This window comes from Serinus canaria, chromosome 8 (assembly GCF_022539315.1).
Source record: "Serinus canaria isolate serCan28SL12 chromosome 8, serCan2020, whole genome shotgun sequence".
Taxonomy (NCBI): domain Eukaryota; kingdom Metazoa; phylum Chordata; class Aves; order Passeriformes; family Fringillidae; genus Serinus; species Serinus canaria.
In genome coordinates this window covers 16,941,792-16,963,745 of record NC_066322.1, presented here as the reverse complement: position 1 = coordinate 16,963,745, position 21,954 = coordinate 16,941,792, and the positions used below count along the sequence as shown (strand labels likewise).

Below are 21,954 nucleotides of genomic sequence, written 5' to 3'. Positions count from 1 at the left end.
TCAGAATCTGCTTTAGTTGATACTTTTTTTCATATAGGTAATTATCAAAATGGTGATTGTTGAAATGACATGAGAAAAAAATGGTTTAATTTAGTAGTCTTAAAGTATTGTTTTAGAATTCCCACACCCCCCTCCCCCCTCTTTTTAAAGTATACTTGCTTCACTTTTTGTGAGAAATAAGTTTGTGCAAATGATGTACAATAGTGCAAGTTTACTATTGGCAGCTGCTATTATAACTCTGTTTTTAACAATTTCTTTATTTTAAGTAAGGTCAGCTTCAGTGTGGCCTAGAATTCCATGCAACTGAATACTATCAAAGAGTTTTGTAATGGGACTGGGTGTTAATTCACTGTTTTAATGTAGTTTCTCCTTTACTTTTTTCAGAAAATCATGATGGCCTGCATCAAGTAGTACATGAACGCCTGGGGGAGTTACTGCGTGTTTTAAAAGCAGTGATAAACAAACATCAGACTCTAAATTCAGTTGATATTCTTAGTGCTGCAGGAACAGTTATTGCAAAAGTAAAAGGTAAGGAATTACTATCTTTCATATTCATGGAAAATTGTAATTAGTGACTTGATTGGATGGAGTTATATGTAGAATTCTACATATACAAAAGAAACTGGGGTTTTTTTAAGCTTAATGCTGTAATACTTGTTTAAAAAAATGCCTTCCTTAAGTGAAGAGTAATATTAAATAGCTTGTTCTCTCATCGATGTGATAGAATTCTGCTTATAAGAAGTGAAGTGGGGCCCTCTCTGGGCACTTGAGCTCAGCTGTTCACTCAGGTGACTGGTTTCCTGCAGTCTCCTGGAGGAATGAGTCAGCCCCCTACCTCTCAAAAGGAGAGAACCAGCTCTTAAAACTGATAGGGGAAAAAAACCAGGCTTGGATAAAGTTTAGAAGCCTATGTGAAAATTTTCTTTCGCTGGGGGTTGAACTGCCATTTACAAGAGCTGAAAACAAGCAGTACTGCCTCACTGTTTGTAGCCATTGATACAAACAAGTGCTTTGATATGAAGATTTTGGTAATGCCTGTCAGTGTTTGCTTAGACACATACTGTATTTGTCACACCTCTGGAGATGGAAATGGGGAGAGTCAAGACTTCAGGACTCTTTCTGGCTGGTACTTCAGTCCTACGTCTCTGTGACCAGCGAAGCCTTTGCTGTATGGAAACAGATTACCTCCCCCCAACATAATCTGTGGTAAATGTGAAGGCAGTTTGCCTTTAGCACCTGTTTGGTTTTTACAGCTGTTCTTTTTCTGAAGATCATACTGCTCCAAGTTTATATTCAAACTGAAGTGTATGACAGCTGGTACTGAGAAAGCAGAAATAAGAATCCAGCACATTGTGGTGATTATAAGCATATCAGACCTCAGATTTGCTTACTTTGACCTGTGTGTTACACATGCATTCACATGTTTTCAGCTGTGGTTATTTCACCAGAGGTAATGCAGCTTTTGAATAAACAGGAAGCTACAAGAATGTGAGGAGCTGGTAGAACATATCCAGTATCCTTTTTCCTCTGGCTTGCCTGTCTTTGTTAATGTGACATTATGAAAAGTTCATGTGACTCATCTGTTTCTTGTCATTGGAGGACAGAACTATAAAAAGATATGGAAGCTCTCTGTAGTTGGATTTATGACTAGAAAGAAAATTAACCTGACATGGAAAAATTCTGGTGTTTATTTAGGAGAGGATGAAATAGAAACAAGCTGAGGTTTACACCTGATTCTACCTCCTGGTTTTTGAATCTTTGCATAATGTCAGTTTCAAATCCAGTTTTTTGTTGGAACTTCATATAGGGACATACTGGTATTATAACAAACAAATGCCTTTTGCTCTTCATTTCATCAGTTATAATAACTTTGGAACCTTAATGACTCGTGAAGCCTTAGTGTCTTGCCAAGTGTTCTCATAGCTATGACAAGTTGCACCCTGCTTTAATCATAATGTCCAGTGCAGATGGACTACCCACCCCCATTTAGATTACTGCAAGCATGACTGTTTCAAAGGCTAACAAAAATTAGAGTGTGTGTCACCCTTTTTCAAGCTTCTTGGCCATTTTTCAGGACTTTCAATGGGAATGATACAAATGTGCCCCTTGTTCTGCTTTGGATGTTCAATGCTTTTCCTTTTAGATAGATTGAAGGCAAAACTACCTGTTACATGTTACCTGAATCATGCTACAGAGAATCATGCTTGGCAGAACAGGTTTGTCAGACCTGTGCTGTTCTGGACTGAGGTTGAGGGAAAATGGAGGTGAGAAGAGTGGGAGATGACACATTTGATTTCTCTGGTTATATCTTGGACATGACATGCCCCACTGGGCCTCTTTGGACTCTGCTACTTCTACATGCCTACTTGAGTGCTTCATGAAAAATGTCTTTTAAATGGCACCTCACTTGACCTGGAAGAATTGAGACTTATTGAAGCATCTTGCTTGGTATCATTCTGGCACAGCATCATATTTGTAGTTGTTATTTTTCCTTTAGACAGTGCCTTTAACTAGTTGATGGCCCCAGAGCACATGGTTCTCTTGATCCCATGCTGAATTCAAGTTTGTACTCTTCTTCTGCTCTTAATTACACCCTTTGACTTAATCACTAGAATGAATACTGATTCCTGGTAAAGCTTAAAATTATGCTTGTCTTGTAGAAGTTTCCTATTTAAGCTTGGGCTTTTTTGTAGTAATTTTGCACCAAAAAGAAATACCTCAAATAAGAAGTAAAAAACTGAACTTAAGTAATTCAGTTTTGTTGGTGTATCTGTGATGTTCATTCAGAGCAAAATTTATTATGGAAGGAGTAGGAAACAGTTCCTTGAAATTGTCTTGGTGGTATCTAGCTTGAGTTGAAGAGGCTGCCAAATCTGGTAGTAAGTGCAGGATGGTGAAATAATGTGGCACTAAGGACTAAAAGTAGAACAGTGGGGCTTGGACAGCCTGTTGATCTTCTCTAGAATACAAGAATATTCTTCTGCCTATTTCCAATCTCCATACTATTGCTCTTTTTACTTATGTTCCTCTCCCCATTTATTTCACATGTTTCTGAAGAAGAGTGGTAATAACAAGAGATATTACAAGGTTTTGTTTTCAGAGAGGGAGTGGTCTTTTGGTCTCTGTCGGGTTTTTTGTTTGCTTGGGTGGTTGTTTTGTTTTTGACATAGTTCTGAAAGGTTTTTAAAAGCATTGTTGTGAGTTTAAAGACAAAATTGGTTGCAAAGGTACTCAGTTCTAAGAAGTCGGCTGGTTGCTTACTACTTATAAGTCAGCTAGCAAAGCAAGGATTGAGGATGTATTCCTGTCTAAAAAAATACATGCTGATGCTGTCATATGTATCCATCATGTATGAGAAAACTGACCTGCAAAGAGGAAATTCTGCAGTCTTGTCCAGGCTCTGCAGACATCTGGCAAGGCAGCTTTGCTGCTCCAGTCCTGCACGTGTGTGGGCAGCAGGCTGGAGGCACTGACCGAGCTTGTGCTGCCTCCAGCATGGCTGTGTCCCATGGGCTGTGTGCCTGTGAGCTCACTGGGAGCTGCCCATCACCTTCTAAAGGCCCTGCTTGCCCTTCAGTCTCCACAGCTGGCAGCCTTTCCTTCATCGTTTTTAGAAGCATTGCTCAAATGTCCTCAGGCAATGCTTCAGCTTCTGGAATTCTCACTTCCAAAACCTTCATGGCTGTTTTGGCTTCCCCAGCCTGACCTGTGCTTGATTTGAAAAAGTTTTGATGGCATGACCCAAGAGCTGAAACTGCAGCATACTGCAGCATTTTAATGAGATTGCCAAACCCACCTCATCTTGAAGACAGCTTTAGAAATAGAGATCCACTGCATGCTAGGTTTGCATTTCTGGTACCGGATTTAAATTTTAAAGTACCACTGTCATGTGATTTTTTGAAGTTCATTATATGTCATCTGAAATCTTGCTTAAAAGAGTTGTCTAGTTTTATTCTTGCTTTGAAATCTGTAGAACTATAGATAGATAGCTGTCATTTCCAGACATGGCAAGATTACTCCAGTTCATTGTTGTCAGTAGCTATTGTGTGCAGTCAGGATGTCCTGGGGAAAGAGAGTGCGTGGTTTAAAGTTGACGTTAAGTACATCAGCATTCCAGTGGTGGTAAGCTAGAAAAAAGCTGGTGGTGTTCTACTGAATCACTAAGAGATTAGACTAACCTGTTTGGGGAGAAATGCAAAGAAGTAAATCTGAAAAATTTGAGGTTTGTTATTCCTTTTGTGATGGATCCTGAAAAGAAAGGATTTCTCTGGCATATAAAGTGTAAAGCTTAACAAAACTCTTCCTGGAACAGGAAGGCAGAGTGAAACAGACGGCATTTCTTTAGGGAAAGGCTCTCTATATTAATGTCTTGTTAGCTAAGTGAAAGAAGTGCTCTCTCGCAGAAGACACTGCAGCTAATGGATATACAAATGTTTCCATGGTAAGTGCTTTGAATACATAGACAATTTTGCTAATTCCTTCTAATTTTGAAGCAGTTTGCATTTCATGACGGCTCTTAAATGATTTTTCCAGTCATTAGGGACTGGTAATCAATAGGTCTCCTTGTGACTGTTGTTGCTTAATGATTTGGAATGCAAAGTTTAGACTTATGCACAACATTATTTCTGGAAAGTGGAGGTTTTCAACTAACCTGAATTAAGAAAAAAAAAAGAAAATTTACAAAGTTATTTTAAAAAAATAATCTGTAAAAAGCTTTATCGAATCTCATTTCAAACAAAGGTGCCAGAGGCTTTTTTTTTTTCTACTTGCAAAGTGTAGCTGAACGAAGAGGTGGGAGAAGCTGTAATTTAGTAGTGAACTGTGTCAACAGAGACTGGTAATGTTATTATAACGTGCGAGAATTGTTTTTTGCTGTAGGCTTATTACAACATTATTTTGTATTTGCAAGTAATTGTAAAAATAGCCCATAAGAAGAATGTGTATTTTCTGTAATGGCTTTGTATAGAAATAGTTGTTATAAAATGTTGATCAAGTCTGGTGACATACTTTGTAAAAAGGAATGGATTTAACTGTGTTACTTTACTGGTAAAAAACTTTTCCTTTCACAAAGGAAGTCTAATGGGGGAGCAGATTACTGTACTTTCTTTGTTTGTTCCCCATTAGTATTTAGGCACCTGGCAGGAAGTTTGAATACTTTTTAAGATTAAAGCCTGCTAATTTGCTGAGAAAATTTGTGTAGAGTGGGTAACATTTTAACATTATTTTATTTTTACTTTTACAAGTCATTGTATGCTATTTGTACTTGAAATGTAAGGAAGACAAACTAACCTTGTTAGATTTTGCAAAAAGCGATGTGGGTTGAGTGCCTGTATGTACCTGTATTGTAGTATTTCTAAAATAGGTGTGAGCATGTGTGACTTACACATCTAGAGAATTATGAATATTGCATTGCTTAAAAAAATAAACGACAGTAAACTGAAAAAAGAAGAGAACTTTAAAAAGTACTAATGGGAAGTTGTCATTTCTCACAATGTAAGTCTGGGAAAAACTTCCCTCCATAGGATACAGCTTCAGCGCAAAGGAATGTATGCAGCTTTTCTACAAAAAATCTCCCAGTCACCATTGATTAAGGAGTTAAGTTGAAACCAGACAAAAATGGTCGTGCTTTTTGTCTTATCATTTCTCCCTCCATCTTCTTGTTTAGTAGTTGTTAATAGAAATTCTGGATGAATCATTCTTCGTGTCTCATTATTCCAATCAGAGCAGTGTGCTAAATGCTGTTTAGAGTAGTTAAGTACTTGATCACCACTTAAAACCATCTAAGGGTCCAGCAACGCTCTTCTTCCTATTTGGGACCACCAATAGTTAGGCTGAGTTTCTTCTCCACTTTAAACAGGAAAAACTGATGGGCTTTTGTCAGACTGTGGAGCTAATAATTGGAGGGGTTTGCAGTGGACACCACCTTTTGATAGTTTTCTGCTAGCCTGTACTCAAGCTAGAAATGCTGTGTTCTGGATTGCATTCAGTTGAGGGGGCACCCCCACAAACTACTGCTCCTGTTTGGAATTCTGGAATTTCCACTCAGAAAAGAAACAGCTGTTCCAATATCTGACTGCATTTGTGAGCTGCTTTGTGGTGGTGCTGCTGCTGTGTCATTTGACTCTGGTTGGTAAATTATTTTTTGTTCATGCATTACCAACATTTCCACACAAAGCTGTTCCTTAAGTGGGAAGATATAGGAAGTGCAAGAGTAATCTGATTTCATTGTGGGAAGCATCTGCACTGTGTTAATTTTTTTTCTTTAGTGTTTACTTTCTCACTAATCTTGTTTAAAACCATGTTTTTTCAATTATTCAGAAAAGCATCATGTTTCATGTTCTGTAGGAGACTTTGTGTATAAAATTTGTCTCTAGGCCTGGTAAACTTGCTTAATTGACCCCACCTCTCACCCTTTGGTTTTCTTTTATTTTTATTTTTTATTTATTTTTCTTTTGTAAGCGGTGAACTTCAAAGAAGTTAATGAAGAAAATAAGAGAGAGCTCTTCAGTGAAATATTTTCTTCCATTGAAACATTGGCATTCACCTTTGGAAACGTGTAAGTTGGAATCCAGAACCAGTTTTTAAAGAACTCATTGGAGCCGAATCAAATTAAGACACAATAATCACAAAAGCTTTAGTTTTCTTTTGGATAGCTATTTTCTGATTACGTAATTTAAATTAGCTACATCTAGAACAATTTTACTGTTTTGGGTTTTTGTCAGTTTGGTTTTTTTCCTTAATAATGAAAATCTAGGATGGTATAGAAATTGCAGAGAATATAAGTTATCTACTAAAAATGGTTTGCAGAGCTTTTAAAGGGCGTAGTAACACTATCTGAATTTCTGAATTCAGTGATACAGAATTGCTTGGTGAGGTAAAGTAATGAAGTAACACAATTCTTTGTTTTTCTGGCAGTGTTTCAGACTTCCTTATGGGAGATGTAGACAATGGCTCGTCATTGGGACTTCCTGTATCTCGGAGAAGTCGGGTATGCTAAACACGTTCTCTTGGAGTATAAAATGGTATCTGTTAAAGGAGACTTCAGTCCCACTGAAACTCTGCATCACTGGGCTGAGACACAAGGAGTCATCTGTGTTTTAAAACAAGCTTTCAACCCAGGAAAAAACGTGTATTCAACATTTCAAACACTTGAATGTATTCTCAGTTCTAAATGATAGCTATGACTTCACAGGGCTAACTTCTGTCATTGTTTTTGAGATTTTAAAATTGGTTAAGTGAAAATAAATGGGGAAAAGTAAAATGCTCGAATGGTTGCTCACTGGAGTAGTTAGACAGTTACCTGTTAAACCTAGAAACCAAAGGCTTAAGGACTTCATTTTGGCTTTTAAAGACTTGTACTTAAGACAAAATTACCTTTTCTTCTCTCAGAGCCCATTTGTGCTGTAACTGTTTCAGCAACAATTCGCTAAAAGAACTCTCAGCTTATAGGTAGTCAGAGAAAAACACTAACATTTTAAACTTTCCTTTAAACACTCTGAAGGTATGATTGAAAAATGCTCCCTACCAAATTCTGTTTTGAGTTTTTGAGTATTGAGAAGCAGACTTTCAGGTAAATGAAACAAATTCACAAGTTACATGCAGTTGATAATTACAGTTGATAATTGTGTATTACAAGCTAAGTTGCAGCAAGGTTAAAAATGTTAGATCATGTATTTTTTTAAAGGCTTTGTTGAAACATGCTTAAGACAGCATTTCTTCACACAGGTTTGTGTTCAGCTACAGTTGAACAGTCTTCAAACTTTCACTATGTTTGATAATCCATCTTTCTCCCATGTGTCACCACACAAATACTACTTCTGTAGCTGCTAAAACACTTGTCTTCATAAACAATAGGGAGGAAGAATAGGCTACTCAGAAAACTGGTTCCTGCAAACTTCAGTTTAGGTCACTGATAAAAAATATTAAATGAAATAGCATAGAACCCAGCATCTCATGTAAATTAAATTAGATTATTTGAAGAAGTACTGGTTTATCTAATTGGTTCACCAGCAGAAGCAAAGTGCTGAATTTACCAACATTTTAATGTTGAAATGGTTTTGCATTGCAAAAATATGTGCTTGTGGAAAGAGATGGTCTTATATATTGTGTTGTGAGGTGACTGATTGATTATCCAAGAGCTCACTGTTCTGGACATGGGGGTGAGGGGAAGGCCAAGGGGAAATTTAAATATAATGAAATGAAGAAGGAATTCCATTCTAGATGTTTTAGAAATCAGCTTATATTTAAAACTTTGCTTTTGTAGTAATCACTTGCTTTTCCTAACATGAAGGTGAACAATTATAAATTTTGGAGCAGGTAGGATAACATACTTCAGTTTCTTAGAAATCTCTCTGAAGTACATTTTCATTTAGGCAAATAAATACACATTTAACAGGTGAATCATTTCACTTTGATTTACAATTCAGAGAGGAATTTGGAGGCCAGCTAGGAGTTGAGTGTTAACAGGAGTTAAATGCAAAATATTGAATAGCTGTTTAACTTTTTCTGTAGTTGTGTGTGTTCAGTGGTCATAGCAGCTAGCTGTATTTTAAACAGAGCATAACATTTTGGTAGAATTTAACATGTAAATACTCTGAGTGTTGATTAAGGAGAAATATTTTAATTGCCTCTCTAGTTAGGGACCTCCCTAATTAAGCTGATGAGGATGGCTCCAAGGAGGGGGGTGGGCAGAGCTGATCTTGCTTCTCTTGACTGCAGGGGAGTCTACATTCTTTACTTTAGGCATTCCACTTGGGAGCTTAAGTTAAATGATATGTAAACCCCCTCTTAGGAAATGTAATTGCTCTCATTTTAGTTCATGTAGTTCAACCAGATGTACAAGGTGGAAGCAAAAGATATTTTTTAAATTAAAAACAAAAGCACTTTAAAATATACTGGAAGAGACCAGACAGACATGTCTGACCTTTCATTACTCAACAAGCTATTTGAATGCTGTTTGATGCTGTGCAGATCTGAGAGCATAATAAAGAAGAAGGATAAAATTTTCAAAGTGTGTGAAGAGATTTGCCTGTGTTGGGGGAGAGTCTGGTAATGAGGGGAAAAAGAGGCAGAAGAGACTGGTTGAAGTTGGAAATGAAAGTCAGGGTTTTAATTTTGCTCAGACTACTGGGATGAGTCATTGGGTTGCTTGAGGGGGGCAAGCTGTATGGATCACGTTCTGATAAGTTGTAGATAAAAGATTTGACATAGATAAAAGCATTTGTTCATGCTTACTTCTGAAATTTGGTACCATTTATTTGCAGTAGGTGAATGTGGAAGAGTGAGAGACCTTTGATTAACTGCATTAACTAGTGTGCCTGATTTGCTGGAAAGGAGTGAACAGTTTTCAGGACTGCAATAATTTAGGTCTTATAGAAATGGGAAAAAAATTTTAGGACCAGAACTTAAAAGTGCATCGAGTTAATATGAAGTATGGAGGTTTTCTAATTATTATTTTTTCTCCCCTAATAACTTTTAAATAATCTTGAAGACAGTAATACTTGATATAAAATCTGAACTAAATCTAAGAATGTTCAAGCTTTCTCTGCAACCAAAAAATCAAAATATTGATCCATTGCTAAATTCAGATTTTAGGGGTTTTTTTACCAGTTTAGTTGGGGACAGCTTTGGATAGATTTCCCACCTTTTCTGGAAAAACCCTTCCATTTTGTTGAAACTCTCTTGTATTTGACAGCCACTGAAATAGTAACAAAGTGGGTCTTTAGGCTGTAATTTCATTCTGTTTGATGTCATTGATGATTAATACCTTGCATGTTTTGGTCTTTGGAAAAGCTGTTCTGCTGTGAAGTAAACAATGATTCTTGAGAGATTTTTGAGTGATTTATGATCCGTTTTCATTTACATTAAAAAGCACCAACAAACCAAAACTACTTTTATAATTGATAACTGTGCTCTATTTTAGGGAATTTCTGAAAATAAACCAGTGCCAAAGTCTAAATGGAAATAAGCTGTTCCTGCAAAGCTTAAGGACACTTTGCAGCTATTTCTTAGCCTTTGTTTTCTGTCTGCTTCGTGCTTCAAAGTTTTCAAAAGTAGTTTATCCATTTAAAATGATGTAGGGTTTGATGTCCGTCTTTGTTTTGGTTGGGCTTTTAAGGAGGTAGTTGTTACAAAGTAAACTTCTTATTTATTTAAATTTGTTCAGTAGTCAGGTCTTCAGCACAGTCTTACAAATAATTCAACTTGCACAATTCAAGGGGTAGCAAAACGCAGTGAGGACAAAGGTAGGGATGACGTGATGTGCTAAATTCCTTTTATTATTGGATTACTTTCTGTCAGGTTCTACTGATTCTCAGGGCTTCATTAGCAAGTGTTACTAGTCAGCTGTTGTGCCTACAGTGCACCACCTGCAAGTAATTTACAAAAAACTTCATTCCCTTGAGGAAGAAATACAGGATTATAATGGCTTGTAGAATGGTGTCTGTTTTATGTATCTGGCATTAAGTCTGTGTGAAAAGGTTTTTAAAAGATAGGTAGGGATTTAAGAAAAGCTGTAGCTCACTTAATTGTTTAACAAATCTGGTTGATATTTAACTCTTTGATCACAGACTTTCAAGATTGTTGATGTAAAGGTACATAATGATTCCTTGCTATTTATTCTTTTTCATTTGCCAGCAATGGGGGTTTAAAAAATGTTGTGCCTTAGATGAGAGGGAGCGATGGTGCAGTTTGCTTTATCTGCTCTATCTATGAAAAAATAGAGAGGCGGCTAATGCCATTTACGTTGTTAGCTTTCAGTTCCAGTGAGAGAGTTTCTTTGCTAACTTAATGTTTTATTTCTTGTACACCAGTCTTTTGAGAATCTTTCTGTGGAGTCTGGGGGTTCACTGCATGAAAGGGATGACATTCAAGGTAGGTCATTCATTTAACATTGATAAACACCATTTTGTAATCTGTGGGGTTTTTTCTTCTGAAAATGTTCTAAGTAGGTGGTGTGGTCACATTTTTACACCTATGCTGCCTTTACAACTTCACTGTGAAAAAAAAAAAAGTTATTGCCAAGATTTTATTCTTTTGTAAATAACCAACCCAGGTTGCTTTTTTTTTTGGGGGAGGGGGGGAGCAGAACTAAGGCCTGAAGCACCTTCTGTGTGTTGACATAGGATTGGTGTTTTGTTGGGTCACTTTCTTGAAGAAAGTTATGCTGGCCATATGACTACTCCAGATAAAATGCTATGACCCTTTAATTTGTTCTAAAACCTCTGTCAGTCCTGTTTAGAGTCAACTAGCATTAAAGACCAACTCAAGATGAGAGCTGCTTAAGCATTCACAGTTGGCTAATACTGGCTTTGCTCTCAGTGTGTGGTCATGTCTAAAAATCACTTCTTTGTGTTGGATGCTTTATTTGCAGGACATCTTCGAGCAGAGGAGGTTGATAGCATGCTCCTAAGAAATGACAGTGGAATTGAGTCGGCTCTGTCCTATGCTAAAGCATGGTCAAAATATACCAAGGATGTAGTCGCATGGGTAGAAAAAAAGCTTAGCTTGGGTGAGTGGCTCTTTCTGGCATTTAATCAGCTTTGTCATGATGAAATTAAATCTGTTGTCAGGCCTCTGTGCTGCAGACTGTCAATAATGTGATTTCTAAATTAGTAGCTGTTCCGCTGAAGTGGACAGAGCTATCGTTCATTTCCTACAATTAAAGGCCTGTAACAAAGTGAAGGTGGTCCCCTCTGTAGTCTGTTTGTTAAAGGAAGACTGTAAAAAGCATTTAGCATGTGTTATAACTGTTGTGGTATAATGTCAACAGTAACTGTGAAATTTTTTTAACAGAAGTGGAGTGTGCTAAAAACTTAGCAAAAATGGCTGAAACTGCTAAAGCTGTTGTTGGACACCAGGTGAGTGTATACCTTAGGGGCTTTATCTTAGTCTTAAATCTTTATGGATGGCTTGCCCAGGAGTAAAACTCTGAGGAATGGATATTTGGGCTGATACAGAATTGATTTACACAATAAAGCAGTGGTTAAAAAGATCTTAATTTAACAAATGGAAAGATGTAATGGCAATTTGTATATATAATATTATTTTTGTTGAATATGAAGATCCACAATATTCTTTTTTCTGACTAATATTTTGTATGCTTTGTGATTTGGACTTGAAGACTTTTTTCCTAGTAAAATGAATCACAGTTGAGAAATTAATAATTTTCTACATTCATACCTGACATTCATACTATTTTAGTAAATGATTTACTACATTTAATTGAAAATCTAGTTCAATTATACAGACATTTAGAATGTCATTACACCTCTGTCTTACCTAGAACATGTTTTTTGTAATTTTAGGATTATATGCCATTCCAGTCAATATTCTTTAATGCTTTTCAAAATGATATCGAGAACAGTCAACTTTGGCAACAAACAGCTGCTGCTCTCCAGTCTAACAAATTTGTGCAGGTATGCTTAGAAAAAAGACAAGAGTATATATAATTTTACAGAATATTCAAAAAAAACAAACTTCCAGCCTATATGCCTTTAATGTATTCCATTAATATTTCCTATCTAGCCTCTCCTTGGAAGGAAAAATGAGTTGGATAGACAAAGGAAAGATATCAAGGACCTTTGGCAGCGAGAACAGAAAAAAATGGTTGGTAATTCTTTCATATCTAGCTGTTCAGTCTAGAATTCTCCAAAAGGATGAAACTTTCAAACTAGCGTGTTCTGCACTTACATTCACGTAGTCTCTAGAGCTTGGTGAAAGTAGATGCAACTGTCAATTTCATGGCAGTCTGGCATTTGTAAGAGGGTATCTTTCACTGGCAATGTACTTGGTACTGCAGCATACAGACCTGTGCATAAGCCTCTTTAAACATTACATTAAATAACTGAAAAATTAATGTTGTTTATTCTTCTCCTTTTTCTCTGGCGACATTCTGCAGCAAGAGCTGGAAGCTGCTCTCAGAAAAGCCAAGTTGCTGTATACGCAGCGTCAAGATGAGTATGAAAAGGCAAAATCCTGTACTGCTCGTGCTGAGGAGGAGCAGCTTAGCTCAAGTGGAAGCTTTGTGAAAGATTTCAGCAAGCAACTTGAGAAAAAACGAAGGCTAGAAGAGGAAGCTCTTCAAAAGGTAAAGAGGTTTGTTCCTTGCTTTTAAAGTTAAGTCTATACTGGTTTTATTCATGCTTTCCCAAGGAGGGTTTTTGAGTAAGTTGAGTTCACGTTTTTAATTTTAATCATGCTATGTTCCTTTGTTTGTATGGGTTTTTATCTTAAAAGGGAATCTCAAATACAAGCATATTGAGTGGAGATTTTTCTTGCTTCTAGTATCAAGGCCTGTAGTCCATCAACTCTTTATACTTATGTTTTCTTTAGGCCGAAGAAGCCAATGAACACTATAAAGCAAGCATGGCAGAGGTTGAAGAAAAAAGAAATTATTTGGAGAGCTTTAAAAGTGATGTTTTAACACAGCTTCGGGAGCTTATTTACCAGTGTGATCTTACTCTTAAAGCTGTAAGCATGGTCTTTAAAATACATTTTGCACAGATATTTATATGTTGTTAGAACTAAGAGAAGGCCCCATTAGCCCCATTTTAAATAGAAAGTTTTCAAAGGACAGATGTGATGCCAACAGAAAAAGAAGAAAATCTTTTAATCTGTGTTCTCTTTCTAGTAGGAGTTTTAAAAAAAAAACTTATGGGGGGAGTCTTGAATGTTTCTGGGTTTTTATAAGCTGTTGCCTTGCAAGCACCCTGACTAACAATCTTTATAAAATATCTCTTCAAAATTTTGATGGCAGTAGTGTTCTTCTGTTCCTTAAGAGTACAGCTTTCCTTGCTTTGATTAGTGCATTAGCAAAGACATTTGGGTCAAGCCCAGCATGGATATTAACACACTTCAGCCTTGCTAGCAGTCTCAGTTACTGCAGGATCCATTGTGACTAGTAGAATGTACTAATTTATTGGAGTAAGAGGGAAGTGATGGTCAAAACTGCATATGACACGCACAGTTCTAAAAAAAACTTGAAGAATGTAAGAACTCATTATGTCAAGAGATGTTTGGGGGTTTTTGTTTGTTTTTTTCTGTTTGTTTGTTTAGATGAGACAGTGAAAATTAAATGCTGGCACAGGGAGGGAAAATAAAATATCAAACTTAACCCTGCTCCACAAGCAACCCTAAAACTAACCCATGAGAACAGTAGAAAGTATAGACAGACTTGTCAATTCAAGTATATTTGAATTGCAGAGTATTTTGCAACCCAAAAGCTGATGAAGCAGTTAGGCAGTGTCCCCCTTTTCTGGTCTCTGACATGTGATAAAATCTTTTAGAAGTGTTAGGTAATTTAATGAAGAAAGTGTTCACTTTATCTGTCTGCTGGGACAAGACAATACGGAGCTCACCTGGGTTTGGAATTCCAGCCACTTCATTATTGTAGTGATGACTAATATTCACTCCAGAGCATGAAAAAAGCCCTTCTGATAGGAAAAGCCCTTGTTTTTTATCTTGATCGACCCAAAGTGAGAGAAAATAGGAATTGCATTTGCTAAGTGGGAGGATTCAATAACCCAGAGAGGAGAGAAATACTCATGTCTCTATTAAAAAGAAGCTTGTGCAAGTCTCCTGAAAGTTGACTGTAAAAAGTAACATATACTATTTTCTTGAAGTTTTCTAGTCTTATTGTTCAAATAATCTGCTGCTAGGTTATTGAGTTGAGCAAAGTGTAAGTGAAATATTTGGTAAGTGATCTACAAAAAATGAAAGTCTTTCTCCCAACAGGCAACAGTTAACCTGTTCCAGCTGCAGCATGCTCAGGTTGTATCTCTGCCAGTTAACTGCCAGTCCCTCTGTGAGAGTGCCAAACTCTATGACCCTGGTCAGCAGTATTCAGAGTTTGTGAAAAGTTTGCCAAAGGATGGTGTTCCTGTTGAATCAGGTTGTTTTGAAACCCAGAATTCCCAAGTTGATGGGTAAGTGCCAAAGTACAGGTGGCAACTGCTTGGTTTAAAATGCAACAGTTAGGCATATGTGTTTAACAATAAAACAATATTTTTGGAGGAACTAAAGGAATCCTGGTGTTTTACCATGCTTTACTATTCTCTTAGTCTCATCTTTTAGATGGTAGATTATATATAATTTTGACATTAAAATCTGCCTCTGAATTCTAAGGCAGAATGTTATTTCATGCAATAATACTTGCTAAAACGTTGACAATTGTTGTGCAAGACTTGATTAGTATGAAAAATGTAAGTTTTTGATTTGATATGGTTGTGTGGCGGTAGTACTTGAAAATCAGAAATTTAGACAGTCTGAAGAGGTAGTTTTCCTCTTCTACAAGCCTTGCTGCTACATACAGTAGCTTCTTTCATTCTGTTTACATTTGGCAACTTTTTGGCAGGAAATGTGTCTCGATTTCTATCTCATGCTATGTGCCTAAAAAAAGCTCAGAGTCCATTTGTAGGGACATGCTATAACTTATTTTTTTCCAACCTCTATGAAATAGAAGTTTTTATTATTAAACTATGAAAGATCCAGCTAATGTGGAACTAAAGACTTCAAGATAAAGACAGCTCCTTGTGTCAGCGTGCCAAATGCTTTTCCACCTTTAATTTGTTGTAAAATGGTCATCTTGGCACTAAAGCACCAGAATATCCATTTCAATCTGTGTGTTTCACAGTTCTACAGGAAAGCATCGTCATCGTTTTTCAAAAGGAAACTAAATACAAAAAACTGAATGCTTGAGTCAGACTTCTACCAACAAAAGGCCGGAAATTCAAAGTTAAAGCTGAGATTCTTAATTCTTGTCTGTAAATTTCCTGCCTTTTAAGACTGATTTAGGCTATACTCATAAACTTTGACTTCGGGGGATTTAACTATGTAGCTCCCTGAGAAACTGATGAGCGTGAAATTTCCATCAGTTTGTGTGCTCTCCCAGCTATTTACTGCTTGGCATTTAGAGGAGCAGGTTTTTTCTCCTCCTCTGCCCACCTTTTATTTTCTTTGTCACAGCCTTGTGATTCTTCGTGTACTTGATGACTTATATTGTTTGATTCTGCATTAATTTAAGGGACTGTTCCTTGAATAAATGCCAATCTGAACGTTTTTCAGTCTCTGTTTCCCTTAAGCTTGATAGGGTAGAACTGATTAAGGAACAGCTTCCTGACTGCTAAACTTGACCAGCAAGCTATTTTGTCCCCAGGGTGCTTCAGCATTTTATGTTAATTACTGTTAACATTATTCTGTTCTTACAGTGAGAGTGGATTTTCAAAATGGACTGACACTCTGGCAGATTCAGCACATTTTCTGTGCATTTAAAAAGCACAGTATGTGAACACCTGTGTTTCTAGGTGGATGGTCCTGATGGCTGGTCAGAGAATCTTTTGGAGGGGAAAGCATAATCATAGAATACAATGGCTTCTGATTATTCTTGCCTTCAGATGAAGAGATATGCTGTTTTTTCTAAGTCTGCAAGAAAATGTTTATAATACATGGAGATGTGGAAAAGCTGATTCTCTCTGGGTGGAGAGAAAACACTGGACAATCTCACATACTAAATTGAAAATAAATGGCCACTCTTCTTTTAATATTTTTATTTTTTAATTTTGGAATTGAATATAATTATGAGAATGACATGTCAAAAATGTATGTTCATGAATAGTAATTAAATGTAGCATTTTTTGGGCCCAGGGATTTAAAAAATGCATTATTTTTCATGAATTTCTATCTTACTCATTCTTTAAATTACTTTTTTTCTTTCTGAAGGGTTTTTAATAAGCAATCAGCAAACAGCGTCCATACATCCCACGGTAACTTATCTCAGTGTTCAGGAGATTTTCCTGCTCAGACATTAGATGATGTGGGAAGCCCAGTTTATCATCGTTCACAAAAGGTTAGAGAGAAGAGATCTTCCAGCAACACAGATATTCCAGGTAGTTCTTCTATATTTCTTTTGGAGCCCAATCTCTAAATAAATAATTTTAAAAAAAAAGTAACACTAAAGGATTAAAAATGTATTATAAAGTTCAAAGCCTATAAAACATAATGTATTAGAGTGTAATAAACACAAATGGAAAACTGCCTGATCCTAGATTCTTTGATAAGAAAGGTGAGATACAATTCAAACAGCAAGTACTGTCAAACTTAGTGGACTAAACTCTTTCAATTGAAACTGTAGCAATTGAAATCCTTTGGTTTTGTAAATTCCTTGTTGATTGCAGGTCCTCTGCAAAAGCACAATTGTCAAGTTTCTGAAATGAATTTTCGTAGCTCCTGAAGCTTTTAAAGGAATATATGCCCTGGGCTTTCTTCACTATGTTGCATGTTCATGTAACTTGTGCAAATTTTCCTATTTTGAATATACTCATAGTTAGTTTTCAGTTTTAAAAAAGTAAATTTTGTCTTTGACATTTGGAATTAGTGAACTTTCTTTTCAAAAGCAGTGCGAGGGCCACCACCGTTCAGATCATGGTCAGTTGGCAACCAGAGTGGAGGAATGTGCAGTGACTCTGAAAGTGCAGGGGGGAGCAGTGAGTCCCGATCCATGGATTCTCCATCTGCCAGCCCAGGTACAGCTGCCCTCACTGCTATACTAACCTGAAGTCCTTTCTCTGCACTGTTTCACATTAGTGAAGACATTGTTAAATGAACAAGTGTTGAGCAGAGCATGCAATGAAAAATGAACAGTTGGGTGGGACTGATATTTACAACTTCCTGAAAGTTTTTCTCATCTGCTAGGGGATTTTAAAAGACGACTTCCCCGAACACCTTCCACTGGGACTATGTCATCTGCAGATGATCTTGATGAAAGAGAGCCACCGTCTCCTTCCGACTGTGGTAATGTTGTTTCTGTACCTGAACTCCTCAAAACATGCATTTTGTTACATTGTGTGGCTTTTCTTTCTAATATTCTTAAGTACTTTAACAAGGTGTGATTGCCAACAGCATTGTTTTTCAATACCATATGCATCCACTTCAGGTTGAGAGATGAAGAATCATGTTCATTTTAATGAAGTGGTGCAGAATTGCCTTTATATGTTTAGGTTACTGTATGGACAACCATAGAACATTTCTAGTGTTGTCACCCTCTTGAGGTAAAGCAAATGATCCACTCACCATTCCCTCCAGATGTTTGCATTTAAATTTTGCTCCATACTGAGTTATGTAAGATCACTTCTAAACTTGAACATGAAATGCGCAAATACATAGAGGCAATAAGTGGCAAACTGGGAAAAAAGTGGAACCAAATGTTTAGGGTAGTAACTGAGATTTTCACCCTTTCAGCTAAAATAAATTACTTCAGTAATGTCTTGACCAGGCCATTTCTAATTTTCAAATGAATTTTGACTGTATAATGACAGTGTTGCCAAGGCATTGAAACCTGAATAACTGGATTATCAGAAATAGTTCTATTGTATGTCTACAGTACTTACAAACTAATTTCGAAATATTTGTGGCACTTGCTCAGTAAACCCCTTAGGAAATTCTTTACTTAGCCCTTACTTCCTAAATGTATACTTTGCCATCTAGGAAGGAACCTGTGGTAAACAGTTTTAATTCAGATCTAGATTTAAAGCATGGCAATGTGTTTCTGAATGCAAGCTTTCAGTTAAAGTGGTATTGTTTAATCAATGCTTGAGCATTTAAGAAGCTTTCTGGGCAATTAACTGAATGTGATAATTTTAAGTTATCTGTAAAACAAAGGGGTTTGGTTCACAGAGCTATTGATAGCTTTTTAAGTAAGTTGCCTGAAAAAATTTAGACACAAAAAGGACCAGTTGCTATTCTTTTTAGTTTTAGAATCTTTTAAAAAATATTTGATGTTGTTACAGGAAACTCAGAATCAGTGATTTTTTTTTTTCTTTTTTAAATTTATGAGACTGCTGCCATGAGTGTGTGTTAATTCTTCCTTGCTGCAAAATACTCCTTTTTTTAAGATTTCAGAAACACTAAAGGCCAAAACAAGCTATCTTTCATCCTCTAGTACAGGATTTCAAAATATATAAAATTAAACTTCCCTGAATTTTTGCCTGCATTTAATTACAAATGCAGAGCAGTTGGAATTAAATGTCCTTATATTTTCACATTGCCACCATACAGGAGAAAACTAAATACTTAATGAGGCAAAAAAGATTGTTTGATCCTGCTTTTTTTTCTCTTTTTTTCCTGCTTTTTATCAAACACAGGATTGTTTGATAGTTAATGTCTCTGTTATGTGAACTGCAACATGGTGTTGCCTCCTTGTGACTGAAATGTTTTTGATTACTTTGATAGCTGCCATTACTTACAGACTTGTGTTCTGCAGCACAATTCTAAAAAATCAGTAACTACCACCCCCTTAGTAGATATTAAAATGACTATAACAGTGAAATTCTCTTCAGGTTTAAATGATCTCACATCTGAAACTGCAAATTCTCCAGGACCTTTTAGAAATGCTAATATGTCCAAAGCAGCACAAACACACAAACTCCGGAAGCTGAGAGCTCCATCTAAATGCAGAGAATGTGACGGCCTAGTAGTATTTCATGGAGCTGAATGTGAGGAGGTAAGTTGAAAATCAGTTTTAATTGCTGATTGGGATTTATGTAATCTTGGGAGTTCTGTTTCTTTATAAAAACTGGAGTCTGTGTCTCTTATAACCACCATGAACTTAAAGCAGAGGCACACCATACTAACAGATTGTTTGTTTTGCTCACATATGGGGTGAGAAACAGCAGAAATATTTCTTATGGTGTCAGATTATATAAAGCCATATGCTTTTTTGTTTCTTCTCCTGTAGTGTTCACTTGCATGCCATAAAAAATGTTTAGAGACTTTAGCTATTCAATGTGGGCACAAAAAACTTCATGGAAGGCTTCACTTATTTGGAGTGGAATTTGCCCAAGCTGCTAAAAATTTTCCTGATGGCATTCCTTTCATCATCAAAAAGTGTACATCAGAAATTGAAAGCAGAGCACTGAATGTCAAGGTATGCTTGAGTTTCTTCATGCTTAACTTTGACACAATCTTAAAAAAAAAAAAATTCTCTTAAGATTTTAATGCTGTCAGTATCATCTGTGTTTTACAAGTTCCATTCAAATTGAAATAGAGTTGTGCTCATCTTTTAATTTTAGGGCATCTATCGTGTGAATGGAGCCAAGTCAAGAGTTGAAAAGCTTTGTCAAGCTTTTGAGAATGGAAAGGATTTGGTTGAGCTCTCAGAACTCTATGCACATGATATCAGCAATGTTCTCAAGCTCTATCTCCGCCAGGTATGGAATTGAGAGGTCAGATGGAAAACCAAAGTGCTGTAGTATATTTCTTCAGTACAGTACAAAACAACCACTCCTTTTCAGCACTCCTACAGCAGCAAGTGGTCCTACAGCAGCAATTAAACAAGTGCTTTGTATAACTGCAATGGCTTCTTTATTTACATGGAGCCTGTGACATGGGTTGGGAAAAGTGCTGGGATTGCAATATGTATTCTGCATGGAAATTGTGCATAACAAGCTTGTTTGGCTACTCATAGTAGAGTTTATTTCTAAAACCTTTCTGATTAGTGAATTTGCTTGACTTAGGTGGAGTTGAAAAGATTCCCATGTTCTTGCCTCTTCATGCAGACCACATGCTGATACATTGCTGTTAATACCTGCTAACAAAAATGTCGTGAAACACTCTTAGTGGTCATGATGTGTTCATTATGGAGGGATTATCCATCTTTTTCTTCTAAAATAAAGCTTTAAAGCTTCATGATTGAGTTTTCTAAAACAGTTTCAATATGTATGTGAAAAAAATGAAGCTGTGATGTAGTCCAGTGAAATTGAGTCACTCTGAAAACGTGTTAACCCAGAAGGGAATAATCTTTAGCTGGATGGTCCTGTCTTCCTCCTCATACTGGCTGTCAGAGATGAGCATTCCAGTCCTATGATCACCACCATTAAATGATTTTGAAATCAACTTTTTTTCTTAATCTTATTACAGTAAATTGTGATAAATGCTCAGTCTTGGAGCTATTGAAGGAAAGGGTTAGCAAATGATTTCTGGAAAAAGGCGTGGATTGGAAAAAGGAAAACTGGGGATTGAGCTAATGAACAAGGATTAAACAATGTCATCATCTAAGAAAAGATACTAGACCAGAAAAGTTGAAGAAAAACAGGAAGGAAACAGTTAAAATTCAGGTTTAAGGATGTTTCTGAAATGTTCCTATTTCTTCAGCTTCCAGAGCCCTTGATTTTGTTTCGGCTTTACAATGAGTTCATTGGACTTGCCAAAGAAAGTCAGAATACTAATGAGGAGTTGGATGCTAAACAAGCTAGCCCCAAAGCAAAGACAAGACAGTCACTCTGTATTGAACTGAATAGGATCATCATTAAAATTAAAGATCTTCTGAAACAACTGCCTGTACCAAACTATAACACTCTTCAGTACCTTATTGGACACCTTCACAGGTAAGAAAATACTGTAAATGCAAACTGATGTTAAAAACATAACTGCTACATGCTGCATGCTAGGAATCTCTTGTACCTTTTTGATGACTGTTGAGGAAGAAGTCGCGTATGTCTTTGAAGACACTGTTCTGTTGCTGGAGTTTTTTCTATGTAATGAATTCCCAAGTGAGAGAAGAATATGAAAAGGAAATAAAGCAGGGAAAGCATTGGCCTCCATTATTTTTGATTCTCTGCTAGCATTGGGGTCAGTAGTGATTAGGGGGTCACATGCAGGGATCTAAATATGATTTAAATTGTGATGTAACAAAGATAGGGCAGTGATTTGATGGCTAGTAACAGAAAATTGAAACTTGTATCAGGTCTCTTAATAACCATTCTTCAGTCACATTTCACTTTCTTGTTCTCCAAATGGTGGTTTGTATGATGAAGTACTAAACTGATGATTGCCTATAAAAATGGGTAATACTGGGCTATAGCTGTGTTATTACTTAGAATGGGAGACCTTCTTTTCCCCAACCCTAGAAATGCCAAATAGTCACAAATAACTTTAAAAATTGGACATGAAAACACCCTGTGT

General features: G+C 36.6%; 1 protein-coding gene across 11 annotated transcripts in view; it reads left to right on the top strand.

Moving 5' to 3' along the window:
- Nucleotides 1-21,954, top strand: part of ARHGAP29 (Rho GTPase activating protein 29) — a 47,904-nt gene that overhangs the window by 22,368 nt on the left and 3,582 nt on the right. For 7 of the 11 annotated variants that reach the window (XM_050977358.1, XM_050977359.1, XM_050977362.1 and 4 more), the window contains 18 exons: nucleotides 385-528; nucleotides 6,460-6,556; nucleotides 6,916-6,988; nucleotides 10,812-10,872; nucleotides 11,372-11,509; nucleotides 11,794-11,858; nucleotides 12,306-12,416; nucleotides 12,526-12,606; nucleotides 12,899-13,087; nucleotides 13,333-13,470; nucleotides 14,734-14,924; nucleotides 16,717-16,883; nucleotides 17,391-17,519; nucleotides 17,689-17,787; nucleotides 19,332-19,495; nucleotides 19,730-19,918; nucleotides 20,064-20,201; nucleotides 21,145-21,377. In XM_050977358.1, the coding sequence (XP_050833315.1) occupies nucleotides 385-528; nucleotides 6,460-6,556; nucleotides 6,916-6,988; nucleotides 10,812-10,872; nucleotides 11,372-11,509; nucleotides 11,794-11,858; nucleotides 12,306-12,416; nucleotides 12,526-12,606; nucleotides 12,899-13,087; nucleotides 13,333-13,470; nucleotides 14,734-14,924; nucleotides 16,717-16,883; nucleotides 17,391-17,519; nucleotides 17,689-17,787; nucleotides 19,332-19,495; nucleotides 19,730-19,918; nucleotides 20,064-20,201; nucleotides 21,145-21,377 (2,407 nt within the window). Of the gene's footprint in view, nucleotides 1-384; nucleotides 529-3,893; nucleotides 4,442-6,459; nucleotides 6,557-6,915; nucleotides 6,989-10,811; nucleotides 10,873-11,371; nucleotides 11,510-11,793; nucleotides 11,859-12,305; nucleotides 12,417-12,525; nucleotides 12,607-12,898; nucleotides 13,088-13,332; nucleotides 13,471-14,733; nucleotides 14,925-16,716; nucleotides 16,884-17,390; nucleotides 17,520-17,688; nucleotides 17,788-19,331; nucleotides 19,496-19,729; nucleotides 19,919-20,063; nucleotides 20,202-21,144; nucleotides 21,378-21,954 lie in introns of those variants that run through there. The other 4 variants (XM_018912197.3, XM_018912196.3, XM_018912201.3 and 1 more) reach the window with 3 other exon arrangements.